Source organism: Pezoporus occidentalis, unplaced genomic scaffold, assembly GCF_034315485.1.
Source record: "Pezoporus occidentalis ecotype Australia unplaced genomic scaffold, CSIRO_AGI_Poc_V1 ctg27, whole genome shotgun sequence".
Classification (NCBI taxonomy): Eukaryota; Metazoa; Chordata; class Aves; order Psittaciformes; family Psittacidae; genus Pezoporus; species Pezoporus occidentalis.
In genome coordinates, this window is record NW_026914611.1 from 8137623 (window position 1) to 8164093 (window position 26471).

The 26471-nt window shown below is 42.0% G+C and overlaps 2 protein-coding genes across 7 annotated transcripts in view; both read left to right on the top strand.

Moving 5' to 3' along the window:
• The window catches only part of IPO5 (importin 5), a 44894-nt gene extending 44166 nt beyond the window's left edge, over nt 1-728 (top strand). The window contains exon 26 of the mRNA XM_062624626.1: nt 2-728. Coding sequence (XP_062480610.1) covers nt 2-88 — 87 coding nt within the window. The 3' untranslated portion in view covers nt 89-728. The remainder of the gene's footprint in view (nt 1) is intronic.
• Nucleotides 729-16756: 16028 nt separating this feature from the next.
• The window catches only part of FARP1 (FERM, ARH/RhoGEF and pleckstrin domain protein 1), a 220006-nt gene continuing 210291 nt past the window's right edge, over nt 16757-26471 (top strand). For 2 of the 6 annotated variants that reach the window (XM_062624629.1, XM_062624630.1), the window contains exon 1: nt 16765-17140. The gene's annotated coding sequence lies outside the window, so the exon portion shown is untranslated. Of the gene's footprint in view, nt 17141-26471 lie in introns of all 6 variants that reach the window. The other 4 variants (XR_009965964.1, XM_062624632.1, XM_062624631.1 and 1 more) reach the window with 4 other exon arrangements.

Genomic DNA, 26471 nt, shown 5'->3' on the forward strand with positions numbered 1-26471 from the left:
GACATCTGGACAACTGTGGACAGAATGCATATCACAGCTCAATGCAGATCAACAGGCAGCCATACAGGAGCTACTGAACTCTGCTTGAAGGGCCTTAATTATCTGCAAGAAAACTAACTCCAAATAAACGTTTACCCTATTGTTTAGGTTTCTTTTGTTTCTTTTTTGAGTAAAACCGAACTGTAGTGCGTGTAGGCCATTCTTCTGCAACCTACAGGCAGTGGCAGCAAGAAGAAGCATTCTTTCAGAACGGTGTTTAAATCTGTTTCTATCCCACAACACAGAAGATGTTTCCTGTAAACCCTACAATAGCACTGAAGAGTATTTTTCTAACGGTATAAGCCATCCCTATGATGGTGAAAGGGAAACAAGGTGAATTTTCTCATTAGACATAATGAATTAAGAAACAGCTTTAAGACTTCCAGCAGTAGACGTACGTTATAACAGATAAACATTTCTCTACATCTAGTGTTAATTGTATTAATTGGAGTGTGAGTCTTGGTAGGGTAGAAATGGCCTTCTGCCCAACAAGTTAGTAGATCAGAAGATGAAAAACTGAAGACAAACATCAAGCATGAAGACCTCATTGACTGGACTTTCAGATCCCCAAAACAACAGTGACTCAATGAGGAAAGCTGTTCAGCTTCCAGCCCTTGAATGTGAAGTCTCTTTGGCATGTCTGACAGTATCTCATTCACTCCTCAATAAATGACATTGAAACACAAGAAGCTTGTGTAGAAGTTCAGTGATGTGTGGTTCCTTTAATTTCCTCTTGTGAAAAGATGCAAGTGACAAACTATACAAGTCATGATTTTTATATTTGGAACTTTGTATATTATTGCTTTTACAGATTTTACGCGTCTTTGTTTCTAACAAACTTTTCACCTGAGTGTGTAGAATGGAAAATTAATGGCATTCCTTTTATGACAGTAAATTTACATATCTTGACTTAAAGATGTTTCTCGTGTTCAGATGCAATTTCACTGCCTAAGGTATACATTATAAAATGTAGTGTTGTTCCAGCTGCAAATGTATAATATGATCTGGCAGCCGCTGATACTGTTACAGGAGCCTGTGTTTTGTTCAAAACAATCCTGTAGCTGATGGCTTGACCTGAAAGAATCAAAAACCTTTCCAGGTCTTTTTGGTACTGCAAGAGCAATATTTACCAGCTGTCAAAGCAGCAAACATAAGTGTGAGAAATCACGTACTCTATGAAGGTGAGTGAAGTTTCTGAAGTTTCAGACTTGTTACTTTGAAGATGTTAGTTATATGCACTGGGTTTTAAAACCTTCAGTTGTTTACTGCAGTGTTCTTCAATCTCAATAGTCTCTTAAAACATGAAAATCTTTTCAAAGAAGGTGTTACGTTTTCCTCCTTTTGAACAAGAAAAGCTAAAACTTTACATGTAACAAATCCCTCTCTTACTAAATAAATTTTGCCTTAGAAAATGTTTCAAAAGCCAAACCCAATACAGAATGAGGGGTACCAAGACCAGCCTGGCACCATTATATCCAAACGTGTGTGACACAAACTTCCTTCACTGTAGGGGTTGATGCTGCAGTTTGTTTAGATGCAGCTCAAGCAGTGTAACAAAATGCCCAGTTTCTACTTCGCTAAATATTGTTAATCTTATATTTGCAGAAATCCAAGTATTCATGTATCTGGAAAATGCTCTGTTAAGGGTAAGATACTGGTAATGTGAGAGAACTAGTAAGTCAAGTCAGTTATCTCGACACTAGTTCCAACTGCAAAAATTGTGCTATATAATATCATCTCTCTTGTTCATGGGGTTTGGGTTTGGTTTTTTTTTTTAAGTATTCTTTATTTTAAATTTCCTCTCAGCCTAAACCATGCCAGTTTTTCCCTGCAGCTTGCTTTTTGTACTCTTCTCAAAGTTTCTCTCTTTCCCCTTCTTTGCACTGCTGCAATATGGAGATAATAGTAGCACATTTAGCATCAACCTTGGCCCTGTAATGCAAGAGAGTAGCATTTGCATTGCTCTCTGTACAGACCAACTTTAATCTTTCCTTCCTTTCAGTCCAAGTAAATGAGAACAATGAACCAGGAGACGGGGTTGCCCATAGTGCTGGAGGTGGCATGGAGCAACTTTGTGCAGTTGCTTTTACCTTGTTAACAATCATTTTACCAAAGAAGAGGTTTTATCAGTGAGTGAGTTGCAGTGCCAGCCTGAGAGGTAGATCTGTTCCAGGGTGTACTTGGGGGTCTCATCTTTCTTGTCCTCATTGAACTTGATGAGGATTAATGTAAAAGTTTCTGTAGCATTTTCTCAACTTATGCAAGCTTCAGAAACACAACCCTCCCTGTCCACTTCTTCAAAAGCTCTCTGAATTGATAATCTTAGCTTTTCAGGTTCCTTAGTTGATGCTTGCAGAACAGAATTTTTAAGCAGTCAACATTCTTGATCTTCCACAGCACTGAAGTACTGTTGCCCAAACAAAATGTAGAACAATAGCTTTATCTGTAGCTATCAAAAACTAAGAAGTCATCCTTTGGAAGGAGCTGAAAGAATCTAACTGTGGTATGGTTATGGGAAGGGCCATCATGGCTTTAAACTGACAGGATAGATTTAGATCAGATATTGGGAAGAAGCTCTTCCCTGTGACGGTGGTGAGACACTGGCACAGGTTGCCCAGGGAAGCTGTGGCTGCCCCATCCCTGGCAGCGCTCAAGGCCAGGTTGGATGGGGCTTTGAGCAACCTGGTCTTGTGGGCGGTGTCCCTGACCATGGGGTTGGAACTGAATGAGTTTTAAGGTCCTTTCCAACCCAAACCATTCTGTGATTTTATTTGACCACTTTTCCTGGGTATAGCCCCAACCATGCTTTATCAAAATGCTCCACCATGGTGTTAGGTAATAGATGTACCTAATCTAGTGTAAAGAGCAGCACGAACAATAGGAGTGCTCTGCCTTGGCTGAGCAAAGAGGTACCAAATCCACCCAGTCATCCACACAGAAGCGTTTGAAGTTGTTTGTAGCACGAAACGCAACTAGAAAACTTCCCAGTGTTCCAGAATTGCAGTTATATTGCTTATTTAAGCCTACAGTAGTAACCAGCATCCACCAGCATTGCTGTCCAAAGCAGCTTGGCTCCTGAAGCTTAAGTGAGTTGCCATCTAGACTCTCACCTGTTTTTATCATTCTGAAGGTGAAACTACTTGTGTTTTGCTTGCAATTCTAGGTTGTTCATGAGAGATACTAAAATATGCAGATAAATGTCTAGTTTCCTTTGCGTGGCTTTGTCTACAAGATCTTCCTGAGAATCTGTGCAAGGAAGTGACTTGTAGGCTTAATGGTTTTGACACTGGGTTTATGTAGAGAAGTGGCATTCTGTTGTCGCTTTGTCTCTGCAGAGACTTCAGAGTAATGCTGAGTGCAAAGGCTGGTATTCCACAGCATAGAATGGTTGTTGTTATGCCAAATGTCCTTTGTTCTCCACACATCTAGAATCTTTAGTCTCATGTGTGGAGTATATGTATGAGAGTGAGAAGTGTTGCACAGCTGGGATTTTTGATGAAATGAAGGAAGGTGAATGTCCTAATGGCTCTGTGTATGCATGTATGTGCTGCTTCCCTGGGCTCTTGAACTACAGCTTTAGTTTTGCCTTTGTGGTATTCATAGGCGTGATCACATACACTGAGTCTTCCAAATACGATGAGGGTGTTATTAAAAAGAATGCCACCCTGCATTTTGTTATACTTGTAAGTATTTTACTGTGCATCTTTGGGGAGCAGCCTTGGTCTTTGTTATTTAATCATTCAGTCCACTCTTATTCTGCTAACTTTGTCAATTGTACTTACTTGTATGGGGCTTGATAGTCTCTTAGATTCTAAGAAATGCATTTGTTGTCCTCCAGGAAGCTGTAAACAGGATCTAAGTTTCTGTCTAGTAAAGGTCCTTTCCCTTTTTTGAGTATCATGAAGGTATTTGTATTGCTTCAAGAAAGAACATCTCTTGGGACAGCTTAACCTCTGCTGAGACTTCAGAGGTACAGCCTCAATACTGGATAAAAGTAATGGGATTCATCTCACCTGATACTGGGTGTCTGTCATGAAGTTTGTACATAAATGTCTGCAGCCCTGTTCCGTGAAGGGAAATGGGTGATGATGATATGTTTTGTCATAAGGACGTGTCTGAGACCAAAGACAACTACTGTGTGAATTGGTGCTGACAGAAATTGCTGGTATCTCAGATGGTTCTTGGGATGGTGTTTGTTACTGGCAGTGCAATGGCTTAGTGAACAGCCTCAGTCGTTCTGTACACTACTCACGAACACTTGGATTTCCTGGCATCTGTTCTTTTCCTGCTCCTAGAATAGATCAATTAAAACAAAAATCCATTCTGTAAAAGTAGTTTAGTCCTGATGCTGCCTCCTTATATCAGGTCCCCAGGAGATTTTGCCAGTTCTTTAGGTGTTCCACACTGACAGGTAAATTGCTATTTAACCGCCACTTAGAGGTGTGTTTGCTCCCGTTTCTGGAGGGTGTGAGCTACCTTCATAGATACCTCCTTTTGTCATCAAGTTAGATTTCTGTCTGGGTTATGTTGGGCTCAGGCTCACATACTATTAACATGCTGTTAACAGGTACGATAAGTTTGTGCCTCTGTGCCACTACTGAATTAACTTCCTCTGTCACAAGTGCCTCATTCAGAAGACACTACCCACTGCTGTAGCCCTAGAAGCTGTAAGTCTAGTTTTCTACAGCATCTTTTCTGAGGCAAGAGGGATGTGAGGACTGGAGACCCATTCAAGACATGAGAAAGCTGCGTGGTTTGTATCTTTGAATACAAAATGTTAAGCTCGGTAGCAATATGGTTTGTTTTCCAGTAGAAAGCTGCGTTTGTCCCTTGAGTTTTGGAATACTTTTCCGTATCGGAGTATTTGCTTTGCAAAGGCAGTGTCTTGTTCCTTCATAGCCCATGAAGCTCAAATGTTTGGTCTTCATGAGTTCACAGATCTTGCTTGTAGAATTCACTCTGATCTTTCTAATTATCTGGTGGAGAAGAAACCAAATAGCCTCTCAGCTATTCTGAGTCTGTCAAGAAAATCAGCCTGGGAGTGGAAGACTGGGATGATGATCTCCGAGTGCTTTTGCAATGCTGGAGTTGGGTGAAATTCACCTCCTTAGTTCAGAGACAAGGAATGGCCATTTCTGCTCCAAGGAGACTGTTTCTACAATCTCTGTGAGATCCTTTCCCATCATTCTGGTTTGCGCCGGTGATGTGATTTCCAAGAAGGTAAGGTTGGACCTAATATGTTCAAGTCACTTCTGATTTTTATGACTTTGCTTGCCCACTCCAGAGGCTGCTCATGACCTCACTTCAGGTGCAGGGAATTTCTGCAGCTGCTAAACCGTGCCATCTAAATGTCTTTTCAGTTTGGTATTGGTACCACACTTGGTTTAAGAATAACTTCAGCTAATATAACACCAGGTGCACACAAGTATTTGTAGCTGAATTTCACTTAGCAATGGAGAGTGAAAATTTAACAGTAAGCGGTGAATGCCTTAAGGGGTTTGGGGTTGGTTTTTTGTTGTTGTTTTTTTTGAGGGATGTGGTGTTGCTGCTAGCAGAGAAGGGCTCAAAGCTCTCCTGATGCTTCAGAGATGGTTGTTGGAATAATGGAATTCTGGAATTTTCTTCCAGAAAAGTGGGAAGCATGCACGTTCACAGATGTTCTTGGGGTAAATAGGGAAGCATTCCAGAGTTAGGGGTGACTGAATGGAACTGCAAGTTTAACTTCAGCCAGTTTTGCTCAGATTACTTGTCCCTCATTTTGCCAACACCAGTGCTACTGCTTGCTACCTTTTGCAGATGGCTGGTGTCCTCTGCAGGTGAGGAAGGAGGAAAGAGGAAAAGAAAGGGGATTTCTTCAGCTTACTATTTCTGCATTAAATGTGTGACTGTTTTTTCCTAATTAGCAACGGTTATCTTTTAAATATATCTGAAGTATGTTTTTTCATGTACTATGTGCTGGCAACAAAATGTTGTTTAATAACATTTTGTTAATGCTATTAACAGGATAGGATTATATCAAATCCTATCTTGCTGTGATAGGATATGATATAAATGAGTTAAAAGGTTTAATATTCAATTTGTATCCCACATTAAAAACTAATGTTAATCTTCCAACCAAAAAAAAAGCCTGGAGTAAAAGTCATGTTTTGGGTGCAGTTCAGTGAAAAACATGATTGTAACACAGGATCTTGAATCAGGGAATTTCACCTTGCCTGAATTACTTGAAGTAAAATCATGCAACACCACCATTTTTAAATATCTGAGAATAAAATACCAAGAGATATTTTTACTGTAGAGGGCTTTTTTGAGTTTAGGAGTTGGTATTCCTGGAAAAAAATCACAAACCAACCGTAAAAATCAACCCCCCGAATTGCCAGGTTTTGTCTGTAGTGTGAAGATGTGGATGCGGTTCTGTATCGCCAGCTCTGTGCTCTCCTGAAGTGTCTTCCGGCCAGTAGATGGAGACGGTACAATTGAGTATTAGAAGGCCATACCCTAGCCGTGGGGAAGGTTGCACCTTTACAGTCTCTTAGCCAGAGTGTTAAACTGTAACTTCTGTTTACTGGAAACCTGTGCGCAGAGCAGGTAGTTTGTCTCAAGAACTGCCTGCTGCAACCCCAGAGAAAGAAAACAAAGAGGGAGTGTTAAAATCAATACAGGCTTAACCAGGTCTTATCGCTATCCCTGTTTTTCCCAGCACTGAACAGTGTGAATTATAAATATGCCCATAAATAAACATCTCGCTGTCAAATGAAGCAGCCACAGTAACTTTCTCCTTGCTGCTATGGAGGCAAACTCTGGAGCTTTCCACCTCTCCTCATCCATGGGGTAAGAAGGAAATGAGTTTCATTTGAGTTGCCTGTGAGTCTGGGAGCAAAAGAAAATGAATGACAGTTCCAATGTGTGTATGAGCTCTTGAGGCTCTGCATTAACATCAAAAAGTGAGAATTTCTATCCTTGGAATGAATAAAAGCTTAAGACATTGCTGGAAATGGCAGAATGTGATAAGAAAACGCATTTCAAGTGGAAAGTTACAAAGGGTTAATCGGGGGGGGGGGGGGGAGGAAGGATATGAAATCTGAGAAGATGGAGTCTTCATTTGCCCTCGTTGCTATTAATATCTTGTCACATAATATATATTACCCTTATGGAAAAGAAACCAAGCAAACAAAAAAAAACCCTCACAACCTAAACAAACTATATAGAAAATGGCCTGGCCCAAGCCTCCATGCTACTGGAGTTGGACTCCTTTCATCACTCTTGAGCATAAACCAGAACTCTGAGTAGTTGCACACTGTTAACTCCTGTTTTCTAAATAAACAATTAGCAGCTCCTCACATGAGTGCAGGAGATAATTTTTGTACTGCCTAACTTTTCAGCCACATTGTCTTTAGTGTTCTGCTGTAACCCAAGTCCCTTTCAATGCTATAGAAAAGAGGGTTTAGCTTTGGATGCTGTGTTCTGTAGGTCTATTTTATTTCTTTGACACAGCTGCTAATGTTTTTTCTTATGAAAACAACAAAGAAAATTCAAACAAATTTAACTTCTTGGCAATAAAACAATGGGAGTTTTTGTCTAAACTGAGAGACCTGGACGCCTAAATTATTTTCTCTTGCCCTTATGTTGAAATACCATCTCTAACTTCAACAGCACAAGCAAGGTTCTATCAAATCATCTAAAACCATCATAATTTTCCTCAAAATTCTAAATTTCTCTGGTATTCCTCTAGCTATAGTACAAGAGATTGATCGCTTTGGTTGGAAAAAGGGCAATGCTAAATGACTCTAAGCTGGTCTTCCCTGAAAAATTCCTCTTCCTTCTTAAGAAGGGAGTGGAGCTGCAGGCACAGCAGTTGCCACTGCCAGATCTGTTCTGCGTAACTGTCTGTGCCCCTCTGCCTGGACCTCAAATACAGTCCTGATGCAGTACCCGAAAAGGGATGTAGCAGAACTGGAAAGGTGGAGAAAGAGGTCAGAAGCGTAAGAAGCACACAGTGCAGCCAGCTGAGGTGTAACGAAAGGGGTTAGGGTCCTTCAGGCTGGAAAAAAGTGGCAACAGGGTGTTCAGAGAAGCTGCAGCTGCCCCATCTGTGGCAGTGTTCAAGGCCAGGTTGGACAGGGCTTTGAGCAGCCTGGTCTAGTGGGACATGTCCCTGCCCATGGGGTTGGAACTGAATGAGTTTTAAGGTCCCTTCCAACCCGAACAATTCTGTGATTCTATGGCAAGTCCAAGGGAAGCAGGAGAGTTATCTATACACCTGTGAATGCAGGGGAGTAGGTGAATAGGGAACAATTCACTGTTTCTTTTAACACAAAGATCAAATGCTGCCCAAATAAAGTATTGGGATATTTAAAAAACAGTAAGAAGTAATTTTTTCAGATGCTGTAATTGAAGCATAAAATGAATTTCTGATGGAAGTCAAAAACCAAATCAGACCAATTGTTTATAAGTGTAGGTGTATGAATGGTTAATAAGCAAGGTGCTCCTGAGGAAAATACTTGCTCAAGAAGCCCATAAATTGTCAGCTGTCAGAAGCTGGGAGAGGCGGCTAGAGAAAGGATTGCTCTACATTTGTCCCTTTTTTTTGTACTCTTTCCCTCAGGCTCCCTAACTGTATCTCCTGTCAGACACCCGGTGCTCTGATCAGGCTTCACTTGGCCATTTGTACAGGTCCTTCATTATAGCATTCCTGCTTTTCCCCTCCCCAGTTTTGTTCATACAAATCAGAATCTCCTCACTGTATATCCATGGGGCTTTATGAGATATAAGTAATTCTTCACCCAGGTCGTATGGGATCAACTAGAACAGGAATCACTTCATGTAAAACGTATCTCAGTGCTAACATTCATGTAGACACTCACTCTGGGGCCTGAGAAGGAAAATTATTTCATTACCTTGGCACTGTTGATTGTTACCTGGATTCTAAAAGACAAAGGAGAAATACATAATAAAATGTTCTATCACTTCTTTCTCTGTACCATTTTGAAGGAGGTAGTGGATTTTTCATGTATTCAAATGTGGCAAATCTGAAATGCTGAATTTTAGTGAGTTACACAATGGATCAAAGTGCAGTAGAAAGTAACACCCTGCAGTGGGACTCTCAGGCTTTCCCTAGTAGAAGATTAAACCACTTTAATATTAGGGCAGTTTTGCGAGCACTGCAGCTCCTTTGTTACTGATTCGCCTCTTTAGGAGGAGATCTTACAGCAGGAACTAGGGATTAAGATTTTCTCCCCAGTGCCAGAGGGAGATAGGGCACAGCACAGATGTGCGATGCCCAGTGTTGTCAACTGCAGAGAGACTGTGGAGGGAACAAACTAAACAGGCAGTGGTGAAGCAACTGGCAATATCAAAGAAAAGAATGCATTTCAGATTTAAAAGCATGAGATGATAGGTATCTTTATTATAAAGAGCTGGATAAATTTAGTATAGACTATTATTAAAACTCCTGGTTGCTTTAAGATGTTTTCTGGGAACTATTCTGGTTAAGCCTGTCCTATTTCAGCAGAGTGACTTCAATCGAGTTATATTTTAAGCTCCTGTTCATTTTGAAACCTACTATTTAAAAAATAAGATTATTTTTCTTCTTCTGTTGCAAATAGCAAATGACCACTACAGAAAATTAAGATACTTTTAAAGGAGAAATGTGTCCTAAAGATTACTGATAAACCAAAACCTTTTGTTTTCTGTGTTTCGTTGTCAGAGCAAATGGTGAATTTCATACTTAAAATATTTATAAAGTAGAAAACTATACAATAAAATGAAAGATTATGGAACACCAGAATGTTGAAGGGAATGCAGGCTTACATGACATACAGACCAGTAACTGAGGAAACAGAAAAAAATACTAGCGACAACTAACGTAAGGGAATTTCCTCTCTTGAGTGAAGTGGGAAAATTATCTAATTGGAAGCCGTGGTAATGAATTATGGATGATTATGTTAGGTGGAAAAAAATAGGCATGGGAAAAACTCTTTGCCTGTACCCTGTATCTCAGAAAACAAAGAGACTAAGCAAAATCTGTTCCCTGTACATCTTCCAGCATCAGAAGGTAGGACACAGGATAGGACAGTATTCCTCACACTTAAAACTCAAAGCCCAAGTTGCTACAGATACAGAACAGGTTGAATAGGAGTGTTGACAGTGATAGACCACCTAATGTGTTTGCTGAGGAAGAACGTGGCCAATAGTTAAGTGTGTCATTGTCAGCGAATTGATGGAAGCTGATGGGAGTATGCACTTGATCTACCTGAGCTTTAAAGAGAATGTGCCTTCCTGATTTGAAAGTAGAATGTGATGTTGTAAATTACTTTTCTTATCACCAAAACTAAATGAGGCTTTGTATTTTTTTAGTCTAAATTCTGCTTTTAAGAGCAGTCATTTCGCTTTCATTTTTGGAATTTTGTTTCTGAGGACAACAACCAGAGTAGATAAAAGATAAGCAGAAAAATAAATGCTTTTCAAGTCTCTAGTCATTTGATTATTTGATTTTATTAAATGTAAAGTATGCAGATCCTGCTAAGCTTTCTACAGTGAAATATTGTGTCTGTAAATTATTTAATAGCTTTCACTTTGTGAGCAGGAAGTTTCACAGATGCCTTTTGAAGAAGGAATTTAATTAATGATATTAAACCCAGATAGAAAATAGATGGGTTTGTTTCTCTTCACTGTGCTGTATTTCTCATGCTGGAAGCAAATAAATTACCACCCTTAGAAGACCCAGCTTCTGGTCTGACATTTAGGAATGGGCTAATTTCAGGGGCTGCATTCTGAAACAGCAAACTCACATGCTGGATTGATGTTTGCTTTGACAAGTTTTATGGTTGCTCCCTCCAGCCAGATTTAGATGTTGTAAAAATTAGAACAGAAGAGCGTGACAATGGAGAAGACAGTAGTTGAGCCACCTGCTGTAACTGGCCATTATTAAGGCAAAATGTTTATCATCCAGCAGGAAGTCAGAAAGGACCCATGGGAGATCATGAATGTGACAGAGCACTGGATAAGGTTCCCCCACCATCACTTTAAAGTGGGGATTATCCCAGGATTTATTCAGACACATTGATATGTTCCAGATGTATTCCCGCGCAGGAAGTCACAGCAAAAATATTGGCCGGGGTGGGGGGAGAAGAAGAGAACAAGAGGGAAATCATGGAATTTCATGAGAATCCTTAAGATTGATAATGCTAGAAGCCATGTTTAACCAGCCATATTCTTCTCATTTTCATAATTGCAAGGGGACTCTTTTCAGCTGTGTTTACCCGTGGTATAAGTTCTGAGGGGCTGCAAAAATGGCATCTTTCTCTGGTTTAGAATCGTATTTGCCCAGGTACTTAAATGATTCTTCTTCATTGCAGTGTTAAATGGTCTTATAATAATTTCATTAATTTAATTGCACTGTCCTCCTGGAAAGTATCACCTTTTTTCTTAACAAATAAACAGTTTGTTCTGTCCAAAATGACAAAAAACCTAAAAGAGAATGAACTGGGAGAGTGCTGGGAGTTCTGCCCTAAATGGTGAATTTTAACAGCACATTTCTATTTCAAACAACGTATTTGGTCATCTTATCAAAAAGTAGTATTGGAAGATTAACATGGCTGGTTGGTTGGTTGGTTTCTAAAAGCCACATTCAGCAAGGAGATGATGAGCTTACATTCCTGCTCAACACACTGCATCTTGCATAGCAGGCTTGATGGCACTTGATGAAGAAAGCAGCTCTTTTTTAGATATTTTTATTTGTTACCCAACACGTGAAATCTTTTCATATCTGTAAATATTTTCTCTTTCCATTATCACTTCTCTCTCCTTACCATGACAGAAAATGTACATTGTTTCTGGTGGAAACAATGGCATAAATACATATTTTATCCTCATATTCAGTGTTCCTTTTCTCTTCTATTGGGAAAAAAGGTGAAAATGGATTGTAGGAGTGGAAAGTTCAATATAAATAGCAAAAAGATATTTGATTTATTTTAAAAAAAAACCAAAACACAAACCTCTATATTTTTCCTTGGTTTCTATTTTCTTGAAGGTTCTGATATTTGTAATTTAATAAGTTATTATTTTATAAATAATAATAAAAATACTATTAATGTTTTAATTTATATTGCAGTAGTTGGCAGTTATGTCCATTAATGAATCCTTCAGAATTCTCAGTGCCATTTAAAAAAATGAGGCATTTATTTCTCCTTGGATTTGCAGAAGGAAAGAAGCAAGCATGAAACAAGTATAAGCCCATGCAATCTACCTAGTTTTGAGGAGTATAAATCGTTCAGGAATTTCAAATGAACTCCTAACTCTAAAGTTTCAGGGAGGATTCATCTATTCACCACTGCATTGGTGATCATCTTCGCATGAATATGCAGCTAACGTAACAAATGCATTAGTTCTGAAACAGGCAAATCCAGTGGGCAATACAAGGTAAATAGGACAGCATGTAACAGACATGTTGTATGGTATTAAGAGGTTAGGGAGAGGAACTTGTTCCAAGAGCTTGATACACAAAAGCTCTCTTTATATAAATTCTTAAGGGCTTGGAAAACCTTTTGCATACATCACTAAAAGCTTCTCTTTTATTTCATGATATCATACACTTTGGGCAGTAAACAAAATCTGTCAATTGTCTGGCTTTAAGTGCTTAAATGGCTTCTTTACAGTGTTCCTTTCACATGAAAATCCTAAAGTCGAGAATGGAAATGGATTCCTTTGCTACCTGGCTAAATATTTATTTGGCGTTTTTCTGAGGGTTTTTTTTGTATGTTTGTTTTTTTCCCTCTTTTCTTTCCTCAGAAGTTAAGACATGGTCCACTGCTAGTATTATATTCACTGTGAGATTGGTGAGACACTGGCACAGGCTGCCCAGAGAAGTTGTGGCTGCCCCATCCTTGGCAGTGTTCAAGGCCAGGTTGGACAGGGCTTGGAGCAACCTGCTCTAGTGGAAGGTGTCTCTGCCCATGGTAGGAGCACTGGAACCAGATGGTCTTCAAGGTGTCTTCCAAAATAAACCAGTCTATGATTATGAAAATTGTTAGTTACCACAGCTTCTACCTATAGTTTGGCATTGCATTCTGATGCAGAAGCAAGAAAGACATATTAGTTCAACATTAGTAAACTTATCAGAAGAGCTAGTGGTAGGATAACATTAACAACTGCAGACTGTAATAATAATTTGGGAAGACATGAGTAAAAGTATATTGCAAAAAATAGCCACTGAAATGGCAAGATGCATGTGTGCTACAAAGCCTGTAATAAAAATGATAGTGAAATGATCCTGAAAAAAACTGGATGGATAGTTCTGTTATGCTCTTGCACTGAAAATAGCAAAGCCGGATAAATTAACACAAGGTAACATGAAGATATATGAGAAAGAGCCTAAAATTGACTAATCAAATGCCATAGGTTTTCAAGACTGAGTCCTAAACCACATTTATACAAGAACACACTGATAAATCTATCAGGAAAATATTTGCTGAAAGGGTCTTTGAAGCAAAATTTCAGGCTCCGGAAAAACATCTGTGGAATGTTTTACGAAAAAGAATTACTAGACAAAAGACAGAGCTGAAATACAGAGATTTCAATTAGGGCAGCACCTTAGCTTCTCACTGTAATAAAACACAGAAAAATGTTTGAACTCAACACATAACGTAGTTTACAAAAAGGCATTGATTTTTAAGGCCAGAAGGACCCCTGAAGAATCTAGTCTGACCCTAGTGTAAACCAGACCAAAGAACTTAATCTACATGCTTGGGTTTTGAATCCAGTAATTTAGTTTGACAAATCACGCAGATAGGCAAAGAAGTTACCACATGGCAGGTGAAAATGCAGATTTGCAGGTACTCTGCCACAGCTGCCCACAAGCACGCATACCTTATAGAACCTCACAACAAAAATGTCAGTGAAAAAATAACTGCACATCATCCATCCCAGCATGTGAGAGTTGCAAAAGTGAAGGCTTTCCAGAGATCCATGTTTGCATTCCATCGTAGCTGTTGCTATCTCTTTCCTAACAGGGAACAAGGCAGAAGGCACACCTAGGCAGTATCTCAAGATGACAGGACCCTTTTAACATATTTGTCTCCTTCCTTTCCTTTCCTTGAGTTCTCCCTTATCAGGTCAGGCAGAAATGAATGACTATGCCAGCTTGGTCTTGCTTAATCTGAAACCCAGTTCCAGCTCTTCTTTTCCAGTGGAGGCAGACAAAGCTTATCTGTTTTCTTTCGGAAACATGAACTAACTAGGACCATTTTTCTAATTTCAATAACTTTTTCAAAACAAATGCTGTTCTCTCAAATTTTTTTGCTCACTTGACATCCCAACAAATCCCATATCTCATTCAACAGGGGGAAATGTAATCCTACGTACTACAGGAAGCTAACAGCAGTGCTTTTCTTAGCACTCACATCAAAGTGAGAATTGCTATTTGTAATTCACATGAGAGAAATATATTTTAGAGAAAAAATGCTACTTAAGAGTATAGAGAGCATCAGGGGAAATGGATGGGTGAAAGATAGCTTCATGACTAAGTAGATAAACATCAAGAAGAAGTAGAGAGGTCTATTTAGATACCAGTCCCTAGTTGTCCTTGATACCTTCAGAAGAGAATCAAAGAGTTAACTACACGCACTGGCTTGCCCACGGCTCTTGGAGAAATTATCAACATATCATCTTTGATGCTTCAGTAAGTGTACCATTCAAGACAGTATTTCACTGTTGCTGTTTGGAGCTCAGTAATAAATGACCAGTAGCTGCAGGGCAACCTGTTACTACTGTTCAGTACTGAGAAATGTCTCAAGGTCACTCAGCCTTGGAAGGCATTGAAGATGACCTCACTCATCTGATGCAGATTACAACAACTCTTTTGTTACGTGTGAATGAGGCATTCCTGATCTGGAAGTCGACATAAAAAGCACCAGGAAATTCTAAATGCTACAACTGACCCTTGCAGTGCTGCACTAACCCTAACTGCACCTTATGTCAGAGTTAAAGCTGCTGGCAAAATAAGCATTTGGGAAAAGGCAATCTTGTTTATTATGTCAGTATTATTACCCACAGTTCATGTGGTCAGGCAGTTGGACTAGATGATCACTGTAGGTCTTTTCCAACTGAAATATTCTATTCTATCTTAATTCTATTCTATATTGTCAGAATAAGAACCTAATCTTTCTTCTTGATCTTCTACAGGCAGACCACGTATTTTGTGTAGAAGAAGTCTGAGGAAAAGTAACAATAATTATTATCTTAGGACGTATTGACAGCTAAAGGCAATTTGCAGCCTTTCAGTCAGTAACATATGTACTTCGGTTCAGGTTTCAGGGCTGAGCAAAGATAAGTTCTCTTGATCTCACAAGGTTGGTTGGCATATGCGCTAAGGTATTTGTAGTGAGGTGTTTGTGCAAAAACGCACTGCTGTTGACAGCAAAGGAATTTGTCTTTTGGGGACTAAGTGAGGCCAAGGCTTAGATGAAAAAAAAAAAAAAGTAGTTAAGTAGTTATAGCATTCACATATCATTCTCTTTCCTCCAGTGATTAAATACAGAGATGTTAGGTGGGATCCTCAAATGGTCTTTAAATGATAAATTCGCAGAGGGGTTACTTTAAATACATGCTTAGTTTGCTGCTCCCTCCTGGGTCACCAAGAGAACCTCGAAGATCTGAGGTGTCTTCTCTGCACCACTCACCTGTGTGTACGACCCTGTCTTCTTCCTGAAAAAAACAATTTGGTAAAAGGCTGGAAAAGGTTCAAAGGAATGCACACCCTAACACTTAAGTTATGCAAATGCTTAGCGGTGCTTTAAGAGCCGCTGTATGCAGACATATTGCTGGTCTCCTAAGGATGTGATAGCCTTTGTGCTGCACCTCCATGTCTTCCCTGAGGGGATGTACAGGGTCTCTGGAAAAGGCACACCCCCAGCCGCGGTCTCCTTTCTGCTTACATACTGCAATGGAGATTGTTTGGAGAGATGGCCCTTGAAGCCCAGATGGCTACTACCTGTTAAATTTTGCAGGTATGTGGTGGTTTAACGAGGAAGAAAATCTAGATTGCCAACTAGTAACCACAAAGTGCATGCGCTACCCATACAACTAGTCCTTTGGTTTCTCTGTGCCTCAGGCAAGCACTTCGGGTATGATGAATGTGGAGGAATGGATACCTCTTGGTAAATCAAGCGCCGATCTGCTCTCCGTGGAGTCCTGCAGCCTCCTGATAAAGCAGAGAAGCCGGGCTATTAATGGGTTTGCACAGACCCCTTGAGGCGATGTCCTGGCTCCTCCCGGACGAGGTGCCCAGTTTCTCAGCTTCGCAGCTCTGGCGAGTGAACCAATTCCCTCGCCAAGGGCAGCAGGGGACAACCTGCCTGCGGGCTGCCGCTCAGGGCACCTGGTCGGATGGTGGCCCCAAGCCCTCAGAGCGGGACAGCCGGTTAGGCGGGAGCGGCGGCCCGTGAGGGTGCTGCAGCGGCCGCTGCTTTAACCCTTCCCTGACTGCTCCCTGAGTGCCGCTCGCCCCTTCTGGTGCCCGGCAGGAGAAGGAGGAGCAGCGGGGTACCTGGAGTCCCCAGCACCGCAGGGCGGTGGTCGCTGTTGCTGCCGCTCCTCCTCCCGACGGGCTGCACCGCCGAGGCGAGCACCCCGCTGCCTCAGCCGCCGGCAGCGGCCATGGAGAGCCGCCACCGCCTGTGAACGCTGGAGGGGGCTCTCGGCCGCCTCCTCCCGCCGGCGGCTCCCCCTCCGGGAGGGGGCAGGGTTAGGGGAGGTGCAGCCGCGGCAGCGCGGAGAGCGGCGTCCAGTTCCCGCTCCCCCGGTGTGCTGGCGGCAGTAGGACCCCCAGCTCCGCAGCTGCCTGTCCCCTTTCTCCTTAGCGCCAGGCCCGGTGGGCTCCCCCCGCTGCAAAGCCGGACATGGCGACCCTGCTCCTGCGAGCCCCCGGCTGTCCTCCTCCTCCCCCCGCCGCCGCCGCCAACACCACCACTCCTGCCGCCGCCTTCTCCTCCTCCTGCCCACGGAGCTTTTAATGGCTCGGACCTCCGGCGGCCAAGCGCGACTGTCCCTGCACCAGCCACAGCGAGGAGAGCCAGCCGGAGCCCGCGCAGCCCCAGCCCCGCGCACGGTAAGGGCGGCACGGCGAACAATGGGGCCGGGCGGGAGCGGCAGCGGGTGGCGCCCGCCGGGCACCGCGGCGTGGGCTGCGGACAGGCGGCGGGACCCGCCCGTGGGGCGCCGGGGGGCGTGAGGGAGCCGGCGGCCGGCACCACCGCCCCCTCCCCGGGCGGTGACAACCGGCGGACAGCTCAGCCCCGCGTAATCCCATTACCGAGGGTAATCCGCGAGGAGGCTCACAGACCACCTTCCCTCCCCGAAACCCCCGGGACCGCGAGGGCGGCCACTCAACTTGGTGCCTTTTGTTTCGCCTCCGGGCTGGGACCCGGCTCCCCGCGGCAGTTGCCCGGCGGCGGATGGGACGCCCCGGGGCGGGAGCGCTGAGGGGACGGTCGGTGACGGCCGGAGTTGGAGGGAGGGAGGGACAGGCGGGCGGACGTCCCTGCTGTCCCGAGGGAAGGTTTAGCTCAGGCTGGCGGGGAGGTGCCGCTCCGGAGGGCGTGCGAAGGCAGCTCGGCCCCACGGCGGCCCGGGGAGGGCCTGGGCAGTGGCCATGTGTGTGGGCTGCCCGCTCGGCTCCGGCCAGCGCCGAACCCCCACCCCGGACTCCCTTCTCGGAGCTGGCGGCTCCCGGTGCTCCCTCAGCCCTCCTGCACAGGGGTGCGCCGAGGCGGCTCTGGCCTGGTTCCTTCGACGCCTCAGACATCGCCTTGCCCCTGCCCGAGAGGGAAAGTTCGCCGCTTTTGGGTATAAGCGGCCTCAAACGGGCATGAACCGCTGGGGAAAGTTTTGAGTAAACAGAAGTTAATTTCCGAGTGGGAGCTCGTGTGTAGTGGGCCTTATCATTCGTGATTCGTCTGCTTTTCTTAAAGCAGACACAAATTCTGTGCACTTGTGTTACAAAGTTGCCGGTTTTGCTTGATTGCTGGCATGAAATAAATGAAACGCGTAGAGTATCTTTTTCGGTCACAGCCTTCTTTCCAGGGCTTCCTTCAAAAGAGATCTGTCCCTAGAGAGCAGAGAAACGGTTGTTCTGAAGGAACAGTGTCGCACAGCTGTTTCAGTCTCTGTATCTCAGATACTTACACTCCGTGTATTGCGTCCAATAAGTATTTACAGCAGGCAGCTGATGTTGGAATCAAGTCAACAAAAACAAAATTCCTAAGGAGTCAAGAAAATCCCCAAATGTTCTTGTGAATTAAGATATCCCCTTCCCCTACTTGGGGATGTTTGTGCAAGAACTGCAGTATCTAGCTAATGAGTGGATCTGAGCCCTTCAGAAATGGTCCCACATACCAAGAAAGTACAAAATCCTCTTAGCCATGCCTCACGTGTCCGACCTGCCAGGGTCTCGAAACTGCACTGGGTGACACGTCAGGACGAGGATGGGAGCCATGGGTGCTGTGCCCGCCGCATTGCAGCGTGGGGCTTGTAGTTATCCTGACTTGCAGCCACGCTGATAAGCTCTGTGTGCATAAGGAGCAGGCTGTGAATGAAGCCAGGTGAGAGCTTGTTGTCCCCCTTTGCACAAGGCCCTCCCTGGTATCAGAAGTGCCTGATGCCAAGCAAAGTGTAACAGTTCTGTGGCTCAAGGATCCTGCTTAACGTTTTTGCTTTCTAATTCATTCTCTCAGGTATGGTTTTGCTCTAGGGTTGGGTAGAGGCTCTTTTCTTTCCTTTGCAAATAGCAAAGTTGAGAGGTTATGCATAACACGTTGAATGACAGCGGTTATTTTTGAAATCTGAGACGTTGCTATATAAGCCCAAACACACTCTAAATGCTTATATCCCCACAGACTGAGGATGAAGTGTAGCTGTGGAAGGGATCATTTGCAGTAGGGCCAACAGTGAGCATCATCCCCCAACAGTGGGAAGGGGTTAGAAAGCTGTATTTCTGTGCTCTTTAATTTTTTTTTTTTTTGTAATATCTTGTATATAGCCAAGTAAATTGTGTTTTTCTTTTTTTTTTTTTTTTTTCTTCTATTTTTGTGAACAAACCGAACAAGCAGAATGTGTAACACATGGCAACATGGAATATCAAAATATCAGAAGTTGGTAAGAGATTGAATGTGTAATAGCAAAGCTTGACTTCTATTTAGTGGCTGGACTTCAAATTGGAAATCTTTTATCCTCTCCCATGTTGACACAGTTCATTAGTCATTTTGTGATCAATATTTTAAAGCGTGCTACTTGTAACCAAACTTTCTGAAAGAAAATTGCGGATGATAAATGACCAGAGGGGAAACACCACGGAAATGTGATGGTCTGAAAAACGAAAGAGAAAGACTTGATTTAGGAGATGTATTTCTGCATTAAAATTCAGATCAAGAATTCTGAATTTAAAGAGCTATTCAGTAAACTTTCCCTGCTGATTTTAGATTAATTTGACTTAGGAAAAAATCCAAACTTCTCCTGAAGAAATACATATAAGATGAAAATTAGCAGCTCTTTTTAAAAAATAGAAGAATTCTTGACACTGATGAATACGAAGCTGCCAGTGCTGGCAGCTTTTTAGATTATGTATGCTTCCTGATGGAGCTGTGCAAAAGAAATGCTACTCTGGTTTGAAATATCTTTGCATTAAATCTTTAGCTTGTTCTTGGGCACAGGTTTCTAAATCTAAAGGGACAGACTAGTGCAGTGTCTCATGAAATGTTAGGGCATGAGACTGGGGAAGATGGTCCATGGGACCATGTTATTTTCACAGTGTTTGCAGTGACAAGTTGGCTGGTGGGCAGAGAAATTCCAGGGCTGACAGTGGGATAAAGGATCATGAGCCTGTTGCTGGTGAGGCGTGTACGTCCCCTCAGGTTTTGCAAGGTGGAAGGAAGACTGTGCAGGGAACAATGTTGTGTCTTCGCTGGTTGTTAACGGTTGTCTGTCCCTCTTTTCCGAGACTGGAATTTGAAGTGTGGGTCAGTGCTCTGACCTTGTCTCTGCTTTGTGTGGGGGAATGCATATTGTGTCTTGCTGACTGCAGCAGGGAGCCTCATCCAGAACTTCACTGGAATCGACCTGACCCATCTTTTCAAACTTAGGTTAGTAATTATAAGTATTTTTTTCAGCTGTAGGATTGGGTTGAAAAGCCTGATTATATACATAAATGAGGTTCTAGTGGAAGTTTTCTGCAGTTAAACCTCTGTATTATCAATCTTGATTACACTCTAGGGTAGAATCACTATGTTTGCATTATACTGCTGTGATATTAGTGATGGGGACTAAACTTACTGGTTTTGGTTTCTAGTTTGTTTTGGTTTTTTCCACTATTTTTTCATGGTGATTGTCTATGCAAATATCCTTATTTTATATGGTTCTTTTTTAGAAAAGCATGATAAAAATGCTGTTTATTGAATCTGGGTCCACCAACTTGTCCTGCTTTTTTAGTTTCTTCTTTTAGTAGTTGGCATGTTTATCTCAAAAGGGCCTTTCCAGACTTACTTTCATGACTTTGTAAGGTCACAGTTTGTGTATTTTCTATTTTTCCGTGTACTTTTCTGACTGGTAGGTCATGAGTAGATGAAGTTTATACTTTACAGATGGTCTGCTGAATTAGGGAGAGTAAAGGGACAACTTGCTTTTCTGGTTGTAAAGGCGCAGAAGACTAATTACAGAGGTATAAAAGGTCATGAGGCTCAGTCAGCTTTGAATTCATGCAAAATGTCAGTAAATCTGGCCTGAAGAAATGTAGGCGAATAAGACAATTAGGTCAGTCTTTTATCAGATGTGGGCCCTGGCTTGTTTGTAATCAATTGCAGCATGATGAGCTTTTTAGCCTTGTCTGTAATGAAGTGGACTTGATTAAATATTATGAGCAATGAAAATATGATATGCCTTCTGGGGGATTTGAGAAACAGGGTGTGCAGCTACAGTTGTTTAGGTTTGGTTTTTTTTTTAATCTGGAACTATAAATAGGGGAAATGATTTTTTTACTGTTTGGTTATCAGAAAGGGCTTAAAAAAGAATGGAGTCTCTGTTAGTTGGTACTCAAACAAAATGAAGTCATGCTGGTGAAGTTCACAGAGGTGCTAAAGTTCTGTTTTCTGTTGATCTTGGAGGGAACTGTGATTTTTGTGATGTGCCCTCAAATGTTACGCAGTAAATTCTGTACAGTAAAACCTGGTTTTGTATTGCTGCATAAAATGGAGGAAGGAAGCCATGAAATCTGCATACTGAGGTTTACAGTAGATTTCTGTACAATACACATTTATTACTAGGCACGAGGAACACCTGGGGGGTTGGGTGGTATTTCAGTGTGAGGCAGGGATGGTGTTTCCAAACTCCTTTCTTTCCCAGGTCATAAATTGGGTGTAATGGTAAAGCCCCCTGAAAGGTGGGAGACCATGTCTCTGAGGTGGTGTTCTTGGTTCCCTTCCTGGTGATCCTTCGCCTATGCTGCACTCTGCTGCTTGCCATTAAAATCAGGTTTTTGGCTACCTTGGCATTGTTACTGGAGGTTACTACTCAAATGAGTAGTAATGCTAATGATGATTTCAATTCCAGTTTCTTTGCAAATATGCTGACCTGGAGGCCAAAGTAATGGTTTGACCTTGTAGGGTGACTGAATTTGCCACAATGAAAGTACTGTAAGAGACTATTACACTCCAATTTAAGCTGTGATTCTACTGACTTGTAAGGCTCTTTAAATTGCTGTTTCAAGCTCTCTCCCTCATTGGGTATGTTAACACAGAAAAGAGTAAGTCTTGGAACCAGAGACCTTCTCCTCCCCCAGCGTATAGGTCTTCCCAGGGCATCTATTTCTAGAATACGAGGTGTGTACAATACACAAAATAGTACAGAAATTCTACAGCTGCAGATGTGTCACGTGGAGAGTTTTGTCTGAAGAAAAGCAATGATTTTCTCAACAGATACTAGCAGCAAGCCGTTCCTGCCTGAAGCAGCTGCTCTTGAGTGAGGGAGTAGGCTTTGGATACATAAAGGAAATAGGAATGCTGCTTCTGGGAGAAGCTGCTCACATACCTGCATTGTCTTGTACAAAACACTGCTAGGGAAGGGCACACATTTTTATAGGCCAAAAGACGACTTACTGGTAACCTGGAAAACCTAGCAGTAATAGGAGAGAGTGGTATTGTTGGGTGCTTCCTTCTCTGGTCTGGGGCTGCTACTTCTGCTGGCCACCATCACCCTTTCTGTGTCTTTCATTCCTGATTACTGCAGGACCACTTGTTTGATCGCCGATCATGAATAATAGTAACGACTACGTCTCCTTAATGAAGGACCCTTATTTTCAGTCACCTGCACTGAAGGCACAGGTCAAGAAGACATTTGTCAATTTATTCAAATAGGAAATGTGGCACAAAAGGTCTCGCTGCTCAGTAACCTGTATACGTTTAATTGGCTCTTTCTGCTCCGCATCATGCATTTTTCTGCTGGTTATGCTCTTTCAAATAATATTTTTTCAGTGCCTGGATTAAGCAGTTGAGCTGCAGACATCGTGTGTTCATTTCTTCCATCTCTGAGTGTTGTTTTTGGCCACATCCCAGCCTCCACTGAACAATACCAGAGGTGTTCCATGGGGACTTTTGCTAGCCCAGCAATGGAGCACTGGCAGGCTGCTCATTAGTCTTTTATGTCTCTCCTTATCAGTTTTACTGTGAAACTCCCTATCGCTTTGGTTGCACATGTTAGAATAATTAGGCTTCCTGTTCAGCAGGTTTGTATGGCATTGATTTTTGGCCTGGAAGTTCAGGGGAGGGGAAGAGTACCATTAAATTATGTGAAATAGCAAGTATGTCTTTGGTAGCTGCCTTTTTCCGTTGCGAGGTGTGTTTAAAACAGACTCTAGTGCAGAGAGTCGGGAATGCTGAGCAGACTTTTATGGTACTTATATAGGGGGTGTTTTCCTTTGCATTTGTAAATAAGTGAAAATAAACTTTAAAAGGAAAGGAGGATGTGGTGATATCTATTCAGTTGGAGGAGGGCTTCACATCATTCAGAGTCTCTGGGAACACAGCAGGTATCAGACAGACTTGGAGCGTTTCCCTGGCCACCCTGATCTTCCTGTGGTTATGGAAAGAGAGAATGGGGTGTCTTTTGGAGTTGAGGATTTTTTTCCTGTTCATCTCTCACTTTTCCAATTATCCTGGAGTTTGTTGCTGCTTATGGCTTACCATCAAAGTGAAATGAATTTGGTTTGGTTTTATTTTGTTAATTCTCTGCAGTCTTATGATTGCAATAACAGTGGTTACAACTGAGAAGTTTCTGGCCAACTCTTGCTGTGGTGTGTAATAAGTAGTATCTTTTTCAGATTAAGGAAAAGTATGATTTGTTTAGTTTGTCCTGCCTGAGGTTATTTTCTCAAACATCAAGGCTAAAAGGGAAGGCAAAGCTCTTACAGAAATAAGAATCTGCAGAAGTTGTGTTTTCTCTCAGGAGTTTGCTATTTTCCAGGGAACAGTTAGTATTCAGGCCCCTAACAATATGACAAATAGTAAGGGGAGAATGAGGGGGGATTCAGTTGCTGCACCTGGTAGAGAATTAAGAGTGTATTTATTTAGCAAGTAGTCTTGGTGCATTACAGAAGTTGAACTTGGTGTGAACCTGCAAGATTAGCCTCCTCAGAGGTAGTTTTCTGTCCTTTTAATTGAAGACCTTGGTTCCTATCTTATCTTTGTGGGAATTCCTCCTGAAAACCTCTGTTTTGCATTGTGTTTGTAAAAGCTGAAACCACTAATGTTTACCTTTAACATATTAAACATTCAATGTTGCCTTTTAAACAGAGGCATCAGTATGTGCATGTAGGAAGATCAACTCTGTGGTTATGCCATTGTAACCTGTATTGTTTACTAACCTGTTTTTACAGCTTAGCTGAATTAACTGGTGTAATGTGGAAAACAAAATTGTTCAACGTTTTTGTGCAGAATGCCGTTTTCACCCCCTTTGTCCTTTGAAATGTTGAGCATTGTTTTCAGTACTCTGGAAAATAAAGTACTAGAAACCATGAAAAGAAATACAAAATAAGCAAAAAGGAAAAGATACCTAGAATGTAGTCTAATGGATTCAATAAATATTGAACCTGAAGCTAGCAGCAAATACCCTGGCAGTGCCTCCATAGCAAATAAATAAATAAATAAAGCAAAGACAAAGCAGATGGTGTGATAGTATTGCAGTGAAGAGAAGGGCAAGTGACTCTGCCATTTGAATATAAAAAAGGTTTTAAAAGGCATTCTAATTAAGTGCTGCTCACAACTCTGCGTTTACTAATAATATTTGAATTTCAAGATAAGTCAGAAACAGTACAATTCCAAGAATATAGGATCCAAGGATCCATTTGCCTAAAACCTGTGTGCCAGAAGTGAACCTCTAAGAGAAGAATTTCTAAATGGACCTGTAGGAAGGGAGGTTCTGGTGGTAACTTTATGGGGTAAGTTGTTCCTTCATATTATTTACAATTAAGGCTTGAATGGTAACGCTGACTCTTTGTTTCTGACTATTCCCTGCCTATACCTCCGTAAACTGTTGGGCAAACAGTGAAACTTAATTAAAACGTAAGTGCTTAATAGAGGAGAGACTCAAATCCCTGCAGCTGTTGCTGGAGGTCATCTGCATTGCCCGTTCAGCTGCCCCATCGGCACATGTATTGGCTTGGCAGTCGCATAGATGCCGCTTAAAGCAAATGCAGCCTCGTGCCATCTAATTAGCAGTGAATAAATAGGACAGTGTGGAGAGAGGGGTTGGCTGGCAGTACAGGAGGTGTGTGGTGGAGTGAGCCATGCAGCAGCTGGATTTTCATCATGCAGGGGAGGAGAGAAGAGCATCATCTGAGTAGAAACCAATTTTTATTAGCTCTGTTGGTCACCAGACGTGAGCATGTTTACATAGTGGCTCTTAGTGGGGAGAAAACAAACCTAGCACTAATGAAGCTTGTCCAGAAAGTGTAATCTTTATCAAAAACCTTGGCCACATTGACACCAAGTGCAATTTTGCAGTTACCTGGAGATGCTTGTTGTGGCCATGAAGTAGCATGCCTTTATCCAGTGAAACACCAAAGTGATGGTGCAAGAGCAGGGTATCTGCATGAAGTTTACCTCCAGTTGTCCTGCTTTTCAAGTGCAAATCAAGGACTAGTTCAGATTCTGAACCAAGAAATGATCAATCAGGCAATACTTTGAATGTGAACATTTCTCCCTTAATTTTGTGTGCAGTGACTGCTGGCTAAGGCACCAGAGAAATCATTGGAACAGTTTCTAGTCGTAATAACGCTTCAGGGATCATTTGAAGCAATGGACGAGCAAATGACTCTTGATTGTAGCTGTTTGCTTGAGAAAACCCAACACAGGAGTCATCTCTGTCCTCCTGAATGAAGAGAAATTACATGACAGAGGAGAGCTAGGCACTAAAAGGGGCATGTTACAAGTGCATGACTGAAAAATAAGATCACCATTGTGATGGAGTAGCGTGTATGCGTCTGTACATACAATGAGAAGATGGGAGTTCAGAAGCATTTTCTTTTTCTGGAACTGAAAATCAAATCCAGCAGTCTGTATATTAAGGAAAATTCAGACATACATGTGAAAGCATTAAAACTGAATGCAGTATTCTTCTTAATCAGCTGTTTGCTAGGGTTGCTTTGACCCCCTTAGATCTGTCAGTAAAATTTCTTTGGGAAGTGTGTAAAACTACTGAATATTTTCTTGAAAGTTTTTTTCCTTAAGAGAGAGAGTAATGTTTGAAAATATGTATTTTATGTTATTATTTGAAATATTTAAAGTGGAGAATAGGTGATGTGATGAGAACAGCTAATACACAAACAAAGAATAACCTAATTAAAGCTGAAGTAGTTGACTGCAGAGATGGTGACCTCTTTTGAGTATGTAACACAAAAGGTGGATGTAGGCAACAGAACTACATTTTCCTTCCTGGTGTCACGTAAAGAAAATAGTAGGGAGAGCTAGGTGTGCCCTTCATCTTTGGATTCTCTGCAACATCAGTGTGATACAAGGATATTTATTGCTGCAGGATTAGAACAAAACTCATAGAATTTTCCTTGTAGTGTAGACATAACTCTATGGAAAAAAAAAATCCTGAATAAGAGTCTATATTATGCTTTTGTGCTTGCTTTTGTCAAAACAAGATGCCCTCTCCAACCTGGATAAATTTCCACTTAAAAGCATCCCAGGACTGGAACTGAAGCTTGGATGTGTGCTGTGAAAGGAAAATGGTAGCTATGCGTCTAATAAATGTCTACCAGAAAATGTGAAACGCTTCTAGAAGTTTTAAAGCCTTGTATCTGTGGCAGTTCTGAGCTAACCCTGGAGCAGAATTCATTTCAGAGAATGGTGATCTGAGAATGGTTCCAGCTTGACAAAGAAAACTTGGGTTGG